The 13,909-nt window shown below is 41.9% G+C and overlaps 1 protein-coding gene across 1 annotated transcript in view; it reads left to right on the top strand.

Moving 5' to 3' along the window:
• Positions 1–13,909, top strand: part of col27a1a (collagen, type XXVII, alpha 1a) — an 82,170-nt gene that overhangs the window by 3,960 nt on the left and 64,301 nt on the right. Inside the window, exons 2-3 of the mRNA XM_037753353.1 lie at positions 1,129–1,199; positions 7,516–9,017. Coding sequence (XP_037609281.1) covers positions 1,129–1,199; positions 7,516–9,017 — 1,573 coding nt within the window. The remainder of the gene's footprint in view (positions 1–1,128; positions 1,200–7,515; positions 9,018–13,909) is intronic.

The raw sequence follows: 13,909 nt of genomic DNA, 5'->3' as shown, positions 1-13,909 counted from the left end.
GGAAGCAGCCACGGGTTAGTGCGGAGGTTGAAATATTTCTGAAGAGATCTAGTGCAGGTAAATATGTTTATGCAAAAGTCTCCCACATTTTATGTGTTTTGGAGCCGTTGGCCGACGCCCCCTCCAGCCACAGCTGTTATACACATTTCCTCCTCCTGTGTGTGTGTGTGTGTGACCATGTGTGTCTGGATGACCTCCAGCGGTAAACAGTGGCTCCCCTGCCTGTCACCAGATCTCAGTCCCCCGCTGAGCTCTCCGTCCAATCAGACTCCTCACCTGGATGCGGTGAGGGTGTTGAGAGAAGCCGCTTCGCTTTTTGGGGTTTTTTTTCTGCATGTGTGTGTGTTGATGGATACTGTAGTATTTCTGTCTCACAAACCACAGCTTGTGTGTGTGTTTTGGAGTTGTAAGTGCTTTTGCAGAATGCACTTTCCATCTGTTATTCACATGGTATCAGTAGCTCTAAAGCAAAGCATATGGGTTTGTTTGAATCTGTGTTTTTTGTGTGATCTAAAAACAACGATTACAGATTATTATCCAATCATTTCCTGATTCTCCAGTTTCCTAATCTCAGTCTATATCACGATTTTGTGGTTTATTGAGACGCATGCCATTGTTTGGTCTTTATTAAAGCATAACTTAAGGTGCTCCTCTTATGGTCAAAAGCACACAATTCCAATATAAAGGCATCCTTTATAAAGGGGATACAACTAATGGGTTTTATTAATGGTTAATAAATCATTCCCTAATGCTTTATAGATCTGTTGCAAGAATTAATAAGGACAATTTGCCTTTGACATATTGGATTATTAACAATTACAACTGCAGACTCAATGACTTATTAATGACAACACCTATAACTACATAATTTATGGGTTATTAGAACTATATATTTACCAAGTAGGATTGATAAACGCCAACACCTGTCAATAGGAATTTTAATAACTTTGGAACCAAAATGTGTTTCCAGTAATGGCTTGTAAATAAAGTCTTCATAATGATTTCATTTATTAAAGCTAATAGTTACAACTCACAAACAGCTTTATAAAGGGTTCCTTATTAGAACTAAATGATTCAATGATGTGTGACTGCTGCCTCTTTCTAACGTCCTCTCTTCTCTTCCCCCAGGAGAGCCCTATTGCTCTGTACCGTATTATATTGTACTTGTTACCTGGGACTTACACAAGTACACTCTGAAGGTAAGACGTGACTTCATGTCACCTCCACTTCTCTTCACTTTTACTCACCTCTTTCTTCTTCACTGAAAATTTAACCAGTGGGGGGGGGAAACTGTAAAATTTATTGGAGCACTGGAGGGGATTTTGGAGTTATTCTTTGCCTATTTGGTCATTTCCCAAGCTCGTAAACACATTGCTATGAGATTTGGGCCAACCGTTGCCATGACGACGGGTGTTGAGTAAGCTTATGGAGTGAGGGAGTGATCAGATCATAGATGCAAAGCTGGCCATTACAGAGAAATGTTAAGTCTCAAAACACTCTCACGTCTTTGGTTTACAGCATTTAAAGGTCACTGTTAACCACTTCATATTTATATATCACAATTATTAAATATTTATCAAATGACAATGTGACAAGGTGGAAGGAGTCACTCGCAGTGATGAACCTACAGAGAATTATCACCTGAAGCTGCTTTACGAAGCTATATAGCGAGTTTCAGCTCATCGTTAAGCTCCACAACTTTGCTGTTTTCGTTCACTCTCACTGCTCTCATAGCGGCGTTTTCGACCGCAGCAGGCAGCTGTTTTCTTTATCTATATATCTATATGGATCTATGGATCATATTAAACTCAATATCTTTGGGTTTCAGACTGACAAAACAAGACATTTTTACTATTTTCTGACATTTTCTGAATCTACCGATTAATCGATTATAAATAAAGTCAACCAAAAAATATGAATGGGGCATCTGGTGTGCTCGTGGTTTAAGTTGCATACAGGGGGCAACTACCGGGTCTGAAAAGTGAAGCCAACGCTGAAATTCCTTAAACCTGAATTCTTTCTAACAGCCAGCAGGGGGCGACTCCTCTGGTTGCAAAAAGAAGTCTGTTTGTATAGAAGTCTTTTAGAAAATGAGCCTACTTCTCACTTGATTTATTACCTCAGTAAACATTGTAAACATGAGTTTATGGTCTCAATCGCTAGTTTCAAGTCTTCTTCAATACAGCATGATGTTCATTCAGTAAATGATGGTCCCATTTAGAGTCAAATAGACCATAAAGCAGGGGATGCTTCAGGGCTACCACGGCGTTGTCCGGTCTAGTTGTTATCTGTGTTTTCGGCGTAGGACTTTAACCCTTTCACAGTGTGTTTTCAATTCATGAAACACTTTGGTTACCTAAAAATGTCGTTGCGGTGACTACGTACACTTTTATACAGTCTATGTTCGCATACCATATTACCACAATGTCCCCGGTTTAATTCCGGCCAGGGACCCTTGTTGCATCGATCTCTACTGTCACTACCAAATAAAGGCAAAATGAAAAAGTACTTTTAAAACAAGAAGGAAAATGTATAGAAATAATATTTTACCAAGTTTTGTTTCTATTCAAATCATCATTCCAAATATTCATGCAAAGCATTGCTGTGGGGATGATTTTTCCACTCAGAGATATCATCCATAAATGGCTCACTGTAGACCAGCGTATAGGCCAGCAAGTCAAACAGAGCTCTTCGGAGTGTGTTTGAATGAATCGGTGACTTCATCTTCAACAAGGGATAACATTACAGACTGAAGAGCCTTGGACTTTCTCTCTCTGTCCTACTCGAGTGACTTGGCACAGAGGGAGGCAATGAACTCCAGCCATGTGTTAAACACAAGTCTGTATCTGTGTGTGTGTGTTTGCATCCATACAGTATACTGTATATGTAAAACCACATGGTTGATGCATGCCCCAGTAATAGTACAAGTGGTATTTAAATAAAGAAGCTTGGAGACAGGAGTCTACATACAGAATAGATACATGTAATGCACCCCCCTGCCTCACTGCCAAGTCCTGTTGTCCTTTACTGCTGAAGAGACCACACAGAGAGGAGAACTCACTGTGTGGATGGGTATACACTAAACTACTGTAAATCCCATGTAGGTCTTGTTTCCTCTGGCTCTTTTATAAAGCCCTAATGTTTTGAGGCAAGGAAAATCTTACAGCCCTATACCGAGCATGGAAAGACCATAAAGAAGTGGCGGTATAGGAGTCTACATTTGTCTCACTTTTCACTGTGCAAAAAAACGATGTGATTGAGTACAATGTTCTATGAAATCATATTCAAAATGTGTTAAAATCATAGACTGTATATTAAGAAGTGGACGTAGTAACTGTGACGTCACCCATTGGTTTGTGGACTGCCGTTTTGAAACCTTGAGTTTGGCATTTTGGCCGTCACCATTTGGGTTTTTTTGCAACCTGAAGTGACACAAGAGGGTGGAGCTAACGGTCACTGAATAAGATATTTTTAAGCGACGAAAATCTTACAATTAACGTTCATGAATTGAAAACACACTGTGAAAGGGTTAAAGATGCAACAAAGAGTATAGAAGCAAAGAGACAAAACTCTGGTGTTTTTTTGACAACCTGTTGCTGCCACAATTTTGGACTGAAAACACTTATTATATTTATAATATTTTATTGTTCAACACAGGCCATTTCAGTAGAAAATGACAATAGAATAGAAATAATTTAGTTTTACTTTTGAACGGCACTTTTTAGGCGGACATTTTATTGGCATCCGGTAGTCGCTTTCAGTCCAAAATGGCGAAAGTGTAGCTTTGCTGCTGGGCGCTGATGTTGCAATGGAACGAACAATTGACTTTCACTTCTTGAGACCATAAACTCATGTTTACAATGTTTACTGAGGTAATAAATCAAGTGAGAAGTAGGCTCATTTTCTCATAGACTTCTATACAATCAGACTTCTTTTTGCAACCAGAGGAGTCGCCCCCTGCTGGCTGTTAGAAAGAATGCAAGTTTAAGGCACTTCAGCATTGGCTTCACTTTTCAGACCCCGGAGGTTGTCCGCTGGTTAAAACCTGGTATGCATCATTAGCACTCAATAATTCCAGACTAGACAGATTAGCTTTTGTTTGACATGATACATGTGAGAACTCTCTCTGCAAAAAAACATAGCGTTCAGAGCAGCTTCCTCCCTCTGGTCTAATTCCTTGATCGTTACCACTACTACCAGGGATAAATAATTCCCGCTCTTTTTTTTTACAAAAACTTTCCGTGCAATTATATATTTCCAAATCCTGAGCCCCCATCAGTGGTCTAATGAAGCAAGCCTCATATTATAGAAAAACAAACATCTCATTAAAGTCCTTTCTCTCAATGGCTTACCAGTACAGCAACTGTTAGGACATCCCATCTGTCTTTCCCCTCATCTTTTCAGTCATGTCATCAACATTGGGGGCCCACGATTCTATATTTTCACATGCAGGGCTTCTATACACATGTCCCCATTAGACAAGGCCCGGTGACCACAGGTCAGAGTGAACCCGGAGACAATAAAGATGTTGAGGGGCCTGGGTCTGAGATCACAGGTCATATGGAGAACGAGCGAAGGGACCCCTGAGACTGAACCGCTGAATAGAGAGTCAAAGCTGGCAGTAAACGCTGGAAACTGTATTCTTCCTCCAGGCAGAGAGATGCTGCACTCACTTGTGGTTACTGTGGTCATGTTCTGAGTTTCCAAACGGGCTCTATTGATGAGAGGAGCAGGGAAGAGGGGCGGTTTTCTGATGATGCCGATGCCCTTTGGCTCATTAATCCCCTATAGACTTATAGACAAAGAGGCCGTGCCTTGATATCAGTGAAGCAAACGGCACATATACTTTAACACACAGTACAGCGAGTGCTCAGATGTGCTAATTGGTGTGGAAATTATATAATTTTCCCCGCCAAATGTATATTTAGAACCTGAACTGTGTCCCTTGTACCTCAATATTCACAAACACATATTAGTGCAGTATCCAACTGTCTCTCTTTTCCCCTTTAGGGGAGAGCTTTGGCCTGATGGTTACTAAGAAAGGATAAGGGCCTTTAGCCTGATTGTGCGTTCCTGGTACAGGCTGTTTGGCATCAACTGAGCTCCCTTCACAATTACCTCCACCAGCCGTCATGTTTCCATCAGCACAGGGTGAACACAAAGTCACATGACCATGGGGACAAAGGGGTTGGTTATTGGAAATAGAGTGCTGCAGGGATGACATATTTTTGTAGGCCAACCAGGAAGTTACCATCGACCTGGTTCCCTCGACTAAAAGCCAATGGGATTGTTCCATTGGGTTTTGGATTATTGCAGAAAATAAGCTCTGTGGCAAACAAACATTTATGATACTTACACCTTTTGTTCAGCAAGATCATTTTCACAAATGAACACCTCTTTTATGATTTTTGAAGTGTGAATGCAATCGGCAGAAGTAAAAAGCGAACGTTAGGCTATAAACGAACTAGACCAAGATCGCATGAACGTGAGTATAAACAACGAGGCTGTAAAGGAGGACAAGCTGGCGTGATGACGTTTAGTAGTCTCATTTATTCACTGCCTGTTATTAAGACACATAAATGCTTCAAAATTCACGAATGGGGATATTTACTGACGTATTTTATGTCGTAGAACAAAACGTTAAATTCTCTTCAGCCTGTGTCAACCACAGACTTTATTTCAGGCATTTAACTAAAAACCCATTGACCTCCAGACGAGGGAACCGCAAGTACTAAAATGCCAACTCGTTTTAGGACTCAGCATCGGTAGAAAAAATCCCAAGGTGCATCAGAAGCTGGACATTATTCTTGTTTAAGTAGCTATTGCTTCACTTTGTAAGTGTTTCAAGTGCTAGTCAGAGTAGTCATGTTCATATTTCATTTATTTTCTGCCTCCATAAAAATGTAAAAATGATTTAAAGTTATAGAACAGCATGGCAGGAAGGCAAAATTAGGTAAGGGTCATAAAATTGGAACCACAGTATTTTGGTTTGACTCTGAAACTTCAAATTACTCTTTGTTACCCTTTGGAGGTGTTAAACACGACCACATTAGACTTAACATTTTGGGGTGCAGCTCCTTCAAGAATGTGTAGGCCAAACATGCTACATTCTCAGGCCATCTGTTGTGGGCATGCTTAAAGCTGTTTTATGCTTCACAAGAGTCATGTGGTCAAAACGGTGCCACAACTCGCCATATTGGGGAGAAGCGTGAGGCGGCAAACCGCTGACATTTGAAACAAAGGCCACTCTGAGCAGCAGCTACCCACTCAGGGAGCAGCCATCCAAGGTCACTCCGTCCTCCCCTATCATCAGCCTAGATTTATGTCTTTGTGGACCTATATATATAGTCATCTGTTTTGCACTAGACAGCCTACAGAAGCAGTTTGGTGACCTCAAAACCCAGTGAGTTTGTTATTCTTTGTATTTCATTTTTTGCTTCAACCATCTTTTTTTCCCATCTCTTCACCCTGCAGTGAAGATACTAACATCATATGAAACTAGAAAACCTAAGGAATATATTGGTACTTGACAAATCAACCTTTATGGTACATTTTGAACAGATAAAAAATGTGAGTCATTTGCGATTTGCGATTAAATATTTGAATCAATTGACAGCCCTAGTTTTTTGCTCAAGTCGCCGTGTTCGTGAGTGTTGCTACACATCATTTTTGTCCAGGCCAGTTTCATTAGTTTGTTTTTTAAAATGATTCTGTTGAACCACAATTCAAAAACAATAGCTGATTTTCATTAGTTAATTTTCAATGAATTTTTATTTATTATTACTTTTGTCAGTTTCAAGTTATTTCAGTGACCATTGTGGGTTTTTCTTTCTTTAACGGAAGGGTACCAACAATTTTGCCTACGTGTGTATATCTACAAAACTGAGGCTAGTATTCTGCCCATTTCCCACTGTGTTTCACTCCCAGTTGCGTGGATGATTTTACTGAAGTGTGATGAGTGTTGTGTTTAAGGACAACACAGTTTGGGCACATACAATAGCAAACATTTTTTTATTAGACCAGTTGCTCAGAGGGAAACTCATTACTAGCCTGTGTCCTGCCAATTGTCTTACTGTTGCTTTGTGTGATGTTTGATTTTTTTAAATACTAAACTTACTAGCTAACCCCTTGGCATTTATGCATGTAGCCATGTTTTATTTTTCATAGAGGCAAATATAAGAGGATGTACAGTACCATGTTCCTGATTATGGCAGGAAATATTTCACCTCTCTATAGTGAGGTTACAGAACATATAGACTGTGTTTCATTATAGACAGACTTATAATGAAATATAAAAAGAATGATTAAGGATCAACGAACCAGATGTGACCAGAAGGATATTGTAAAGTCTTCAAACTTAAAATGTATTGTAAAATATACTTGCCAGGTACTAAAGAGAGTACATAATAATAGGCTTTCATTTTCACTTTTGTCTACCTGCTGGTGTGTGTAACCTTCATAAAGAAGCATGTCATTATCATTTGCACCTCTAACACCACTCTCCCCTTTATCCAGATGTGGACATCCTCCAAAAGTTGGGGCTCAAGGGAGAGAAAGCGTCGCGCTCGGTGCCAGCGGGGGTCATTCCATTCAGATCGGGGATCATCCTCAACCAGCGGGCGCACATTGAAACCCCACTGCGCTCAGTCATCCCGGCGGCCATCTGGCCCAACCTGGCACTGGTCCTGAGTGTGCGCTCACACCGTGTCAACAGTGCTTTCCTCTTCACCCTGCTCTCAGGCCGCAAGAAGCTCCTTCTCGGTCTGCAGCTTGCACCGGGCAACCTGGTCCTCCACACGGGACCGAACACCTCGGTGGTACTGCCCTACGAGCCCCATGATGGTCAGTGGCACCAGCTGGCGGTGGGAATTAATGGACAGAGAGTGACTCTATATGCCTCCTGCGGAGAGCAGAGTGTTCATGCAGACTTTGGGTGGGACGGTGAGGAGGGACTGGCTCCGGAGCTCCAGGGCTCCTTCCTGCTGGGGCGGTCAAGCCAGCAGCAAGCCTCGGCACACTTTGAAGGAGCCATCTGCCAGTTTGACCTGGTCCCTTCTGCACAGGCAGCTCACAACTACTGCAGTTACATTAAGAAACAGTGCAGGGAAGCTGACACATACAGGCCTAACCTTCCTCCCTTGTTGCCTATCCTACCACGAGAAACAAACTCCACAGCTACCGCCGCCACCCCAAAACGTGGTGGCCCGGAAACGCCCAGGAGGACCACAGGGAGCCTTGCCAAGAGTGTCGCCGCTGCTGCCTCGGCTGTCAGATATGTGGCCCCCAGCCAAACAATAAAGCCCAGCCCTGGGCCCGTTCCTACATCCCCTCTGGTAACTGTGATGCCAGTCACAGTCCAGCTTGGTTTGGCCTCCCCGCCTCCCAGGGCCGGGACTAAAACTGTCACCGCACCACTCAGGACAAGAGTACCCCCGACAAAACCACCAAACCCAAGACCCACCACCTCTAAACCGTCAAATCAGAAACCCTCCAAACCCACTCCCCCAAAGCCCACTCCTCAAAACACCACCAAAAAGGCAGACAGCAAGAAGAGAGCTACTATTCCAGCCACTACCAGCACCAAACCCTCCAAGACAAAGCCTGACTCCGCCATATTAGAACAAGGCGCAGTCCCAAAGAAACCACAACCCACCACAGCCAAGAAAACACCTCCCAAGCCTAAAGTTACGCCATCCAAAGCCACTCCGTCCAAACCCAAAACAAATTCTGTCAAAGTTGTCCCTTCGAAACCAACGGTGTCCAAAGTCAACCCTTCAAAATCAACCGTCTCCAAAACTACAACTGCTAAAACCTCCAAGCCAGTCTCCAAACAGGTCATCAAACCAACAAAGCAAGCCAAAACCACCAAGGCTACAGTCACCCCGCGACCAACCAGACCTTCCACCACCCCAGTAACACCACCTGCTACTGATGGCTTCCAGAGCTGGGAGGTGCCACCGACTCAGTTCTCCCTGCTGGCTGGACCTATAGGACAGAAAGGAGATGCAGGCCCATCGGTAAGCACTTCTGCTCTGTTGTTTGTGTGTGTGTGTGCACCACAAAAAAGGCAAATGAAGTAAATTTACAACAGATGCATACATGTGTGCTTGAGCACTCGCTACATGCTTTAAGGATGTAATGTGCCTGGTGAACTGGGGGAGGAACACAAAAGCATAGCAATAAAAAGGGGCCCAAGCTATGGATGACTTTACAAGGAAACAGGAATATACAGGTAGTGAAAGAGCATCATCAAGTTGTTTTTCAAGCTGACATGGTGCCAGTGTAGCAATAGGGCTGGGGCAATATATTTATCTCCCGATTCCATACTATCATGATACTTTACCGATTCGATATCTTTGCGATTTTTAAGTATTGTGATTCGATATTACGATTTATTGAAATTTTTGTTAACTTCAAAATGTTTGATTTTGAGCATGTATATAATCAGAGATGTCCAGAAGTCAAATATATCAGTCATTGTCTGGCATTATTTATTAATATTTTTCCAGCAACCCAAAAATTAAAGAATAAAGAAAATTCCCTCACAAATTAGTGATATTTTCTTTTTAATTTATGAGGAATACTTCTGGTTAATATAATCCAATCAATCTTATTTCCATATATGAATTTTGTATAAACACTTCCCTTTGTTAACACCTTATTTTGAAAACCGGATGTAGTCAGCTCCGTTCTCTTTATACATCCATGGTCAGCTCCATCGGGGCCGTTTGAATGCATTCAACATAAATGTCAGTATATGGGGGCTCTACAGTTGTAGCGTCGGCCCATTTGACCACGGAGATGAGAGTGACAGCCGGCTCAACCACACGTTACCGCGATACGATAACGTTTCCTGTCCATGACAGAGTTCGCATGCAGCTTTAGCCGTGATTTCTAGCTCTGATTTTCCTGCAATGTGTGAAACCCAAAGTATTTCCATACTTTACTGTATGTGTAGTGTTTACCACTTTGGATTTAACATGTGAGGGTGCAGGTCGTATCCACGTTTTCTACTTCTAGTTTCGGCTCACTGCGGTTTGTTTTGGTTGACGGATACGGAACGGATCGGACGTTACTCAGACTACAACAATAAAAGCTTCTTTCTACCTCCGCATAGACTCAAATGAAGCAAATATATTGATCCTGGCATTAAAAAATCTATTTCAAAATCGTAAGAAACAATTGGTGAATCAATTTGTTTTTTGTCCCACCCCTATGTGGCACGGTTTGGTCCCTTTTTTGACTCTGGTCATTAGCCTGGCTGCAGCACTTCTGCAAAATCAAGATGAAGAAAGATGCAGTCTATGTCTGGGCTGTTTATGCTGGCAGTTGATGGTTTATGTTAGTAAAGTGGTGAAAGGGGGTGAAGTACGCTCCATTAGGATCCCAGTCTGCGCTGTTCTTTGTCACCAGTGAAAGACCAGGTTTGATTCTCGTGCTCTGGGGCTGGAAATAAGAGCCCACAGAGATATGTAGGTTAATGTGGCTCTATCTCCTTTCCCACACAGGTTAGAAATCCTACTTCTCCCTTCTTTTCCTCCTTCCTCTGTGCTCTGAACCCTCCAGGCTGGGTGTGACGTGTCAGGTCTGACGCCTTGCCGTCTCTGCACCAGATTCCTCTGTCATAGAGGGCTAGCGGAGGTCTCATGGCCCTCTTTCAAAGCAAGGTCAAGGGTCAAAGCAGTCAGTAAACACCATCATTCAGTTTCCCATTGCAGCGCGCAAAGGTAGGCTAGTATATCACAAGGAGGGGGAACACTGAGGCAGGCATTTCCATTTTCTTTTTCTTTTTCCTTTTTTCCTTTTTCTTTATTGAATTTGACACATTAAACATAAATATACAATACAATAAACATACAATATTAAAAAACAAACATAATCACAGTAGTGCATAGTTTCCAGACAGTTTCAAATCATTCATGAGTTTCTAAAAAACTCCATATAGAGGCTCCATAAGTCTTCAGGGTATATTCCCAGTACACAAAGTTTGGCTCGTAAAGGAATTTCCTTTCCAGTTATAAGGCTTATACATTCAACCACACTAGCTTTGTAAACTCCCATAAACAATGAATTAATGTTCTTTACTCAAAAATCTGGAGCGTTAGGGAACTATTTACTTAATCTGCTAGGTGTAAAATAAGTTTGTATTAACCATTTTTAATGTAATAACCTAAATTTTGTATTAACAGACTGGGTCTGGGCCCTAAAACAAGCGGAGAAAAGGACTTTGTTAACTGCTCAGTAGCAGATATGGAGTTTGGGAGTTTTGTCATGTTATAAGCTTTACATAAGTGTCTACACAGTTCCAAATGTGGCCTGAGTAATCCGACCTCAGTGTCTCCTCAGCGCGTTCAGGGTGTGTTTGCACTTGTATTTAAAGCTTGTGATTGAGTCATTTCAGTGTAAGGTGTGAGCAGGGCCTGTGTGTTTGATACGTGTGCCTTGCTCATTCATTGTAGTGGTGTACAATTTGCCGCTGTAGATTGCAGAGTGCGGCGTGTCAAGGGTTGGCTAATTTGCATCTATCCTGATGTCCACACACCAAACTTGACATTACATTGAACCAAATTACTGCCATTTAGAAAGCACTACCTGCAATCTCAATATGAAGTGCTGTAATATACCACAGAGAAGAGAGTGTAGAAAGGAGGTTAAGGGAGATCATTTACTGAAAGACTGTCTTATAAGTGTTGATACTACTCAAAGGCCAAAAATAGTCATTTTATGCCAGATATTTGGTAAAATGACACGTCCAACCATAGAAAACTGTAGCGTGTGCATGTTTTGTCTGGTCTCTGATTTAAAGTCATGTGACAGGATCACATATTCACACTCACATGTGGATTTATTCTGAGTATATATTAGGGATTAAACAGGTGCTTCCTGTCAAAGAGTGTGTGTGTGTGTGTATTTGTACACATATGCGTGTGTGTGTGTTGCCATCTAGTGCCTCGGGAGATCCCAAATGAACCCAATCACGCTTCCTTTTCAACACAGTTTGGATTTCATAAACACACACAGCACAGTCTTGTACACACACACTCTATTTCTTATACATACACACACATTTTGTATAAAAGTCCAATGGAAAGCATCACATTCATTGAGGTTTCAGCCAACAGCTTTATCATTCATCACTGTTGCGGCCTAAGGCATTAAGAGTCTTCTACTGACAGACACAATAGAACCGTGTTTATAGGAGGACTCTTGTTTCCACTGTGCAGATTCAGCCAGGAGAAACATCCAGTGCAGGAACAGATATGGCACAGTTCCCCATCTGAAGCTCCTCACTGCTGCTTTAAAAAATATGTTCCACTAGCACAGCACACCTGAATGTGATTTATCTGTTCTGGAGTTTTATCTGATTGCTGAGTTTTAATCTGATTAGTTTTTAATTTGGAGCTGCACTGGCTGTGAATCATTTTTGATTTACTCGTATAACTTTCATAACTGGGCTTCTGTATTCAGTTGAATTCTACCTACAAGCTGCTTGACTTATATGTTGCCACAATAACAATGTTTAAGCAGTTTACTTTGAAATTATGGCACACAAAAAAAGGATTATAGGGTAGTTTGCAAATTTGCAATGTGTAGTTTTGAATTAGAATTGTGGAATGAAATCCAAACAAGTAAATTCAAGTAATATTTTTTAAAGGACCAGTGTGTAACAATTAGGGGGATCTACTGGCAGAGTCCGCCATGTTGCACCGTCATGTTTCTACGGTAGCCCAGAACGGACAAACCAAACACTGTTAACTTTTCCTGTTTGGGCCGGAGTCGATAACATTACTCGCTGCCATCGCTGCCACTCTCTCTCTCTTGCTTCACCATTCACTTCCTTCACTACACACACTCTACGCACTCTACAACTGGCTCTAGATAGCGCCATTTACGTTTTTGCGTTGGCCATCGCAGCAATCCTACACACTTTGCACAGTTATAATCTGCAACTTCACCGCAAGATCCTACACACTGTTCCTTTAAACTTCGAAACAACATCACCACGGTTGCATTAACTCACGTATACACAATGAGGCTGTAAAGGCAGACGAGTCGGTGTGATGACGTTTAGTAGTCTCATTTAGCCACTTGTTAGCAACTTTTTTTAAGACACATAAAGACTTCAAAATTCACAAGTGAGGTATTTATTGATGTATTTTATGTCGTATAGAACAAAACGTTAAAATCTCTTCAGCTTGTGTTAACCACAGACCTAGATCTAACTAAAAACCCATTCAAACAACCCATTGACTTCCAGACGAGGGAACCGGAAGTGCTAAAATGCTAACTCATTTCTGGGTTTTAGGACTCATTCCTATAGCACTCTATTGAGTACATAATTCAGATTTGGTTGTCAGATGGCACAAATTATGTTCTAATTTCCTCACAGTCACAGTCAGCAAATCTAAAATAACTCATAACTGCAAACAGCTTTTGCCATCACACTGTGTCTGAATTGTGGTGATTGGAAAATGCTTACCGATGTGGGAATTTGGTGAGACTGCTGCTACGTCCCCGGCTAGAGAGCAGCCAACAAACATTCTCTCAGAAAGAAAGAAACATGTTGAAGATGGACAGGTGTAAAGAGGAGAAGACAGAAAGGAATAAACAAACAAACAAGTGTAAAGGAAGGAGGTGGCGGACGTGTGAAGATGGACAGGAGCGTGTGTTGATGTTGACGGGTCCTTATAGGCCACCATAGAGCACGCCACCTTTAACAATGGTGGTGGTCTCAAGCATGGAGGTCGTCCTGGAAGAGACAGCAGGGGGGCCAATTATAATCTTCAGAGTGATGCACCAGACAGACACGTCGTACGCACAATATACGACTATAGATGATCACAGTAACCTTTAGCCTCAGGTTGGAGCTGTTTTGAAGTTTAAAGTTCATAGCCTTGTGAAAAATGAG

The sequence above is a fragment of the Sebastes umbrosus genome, chromosome 19 (assembly GCF_015220745.1).
Source record: "Sebastes umbrosus isolate fSebUmb1 chromosome 19, fSebUmb1.pri, whole genome shotgun sequence".
Lineage (NCBI taxonomy): Eukaryota > Metazoa > Chordata > Actinopteri > Perciformes > Sebastidae > Sebastes > Sebastes umbrosus.
The sequence above is the reverse complement of the archived record's forward strand: the minus strand, read 5'-3'. Positions and strand labels throughout refer to the sequence as shown.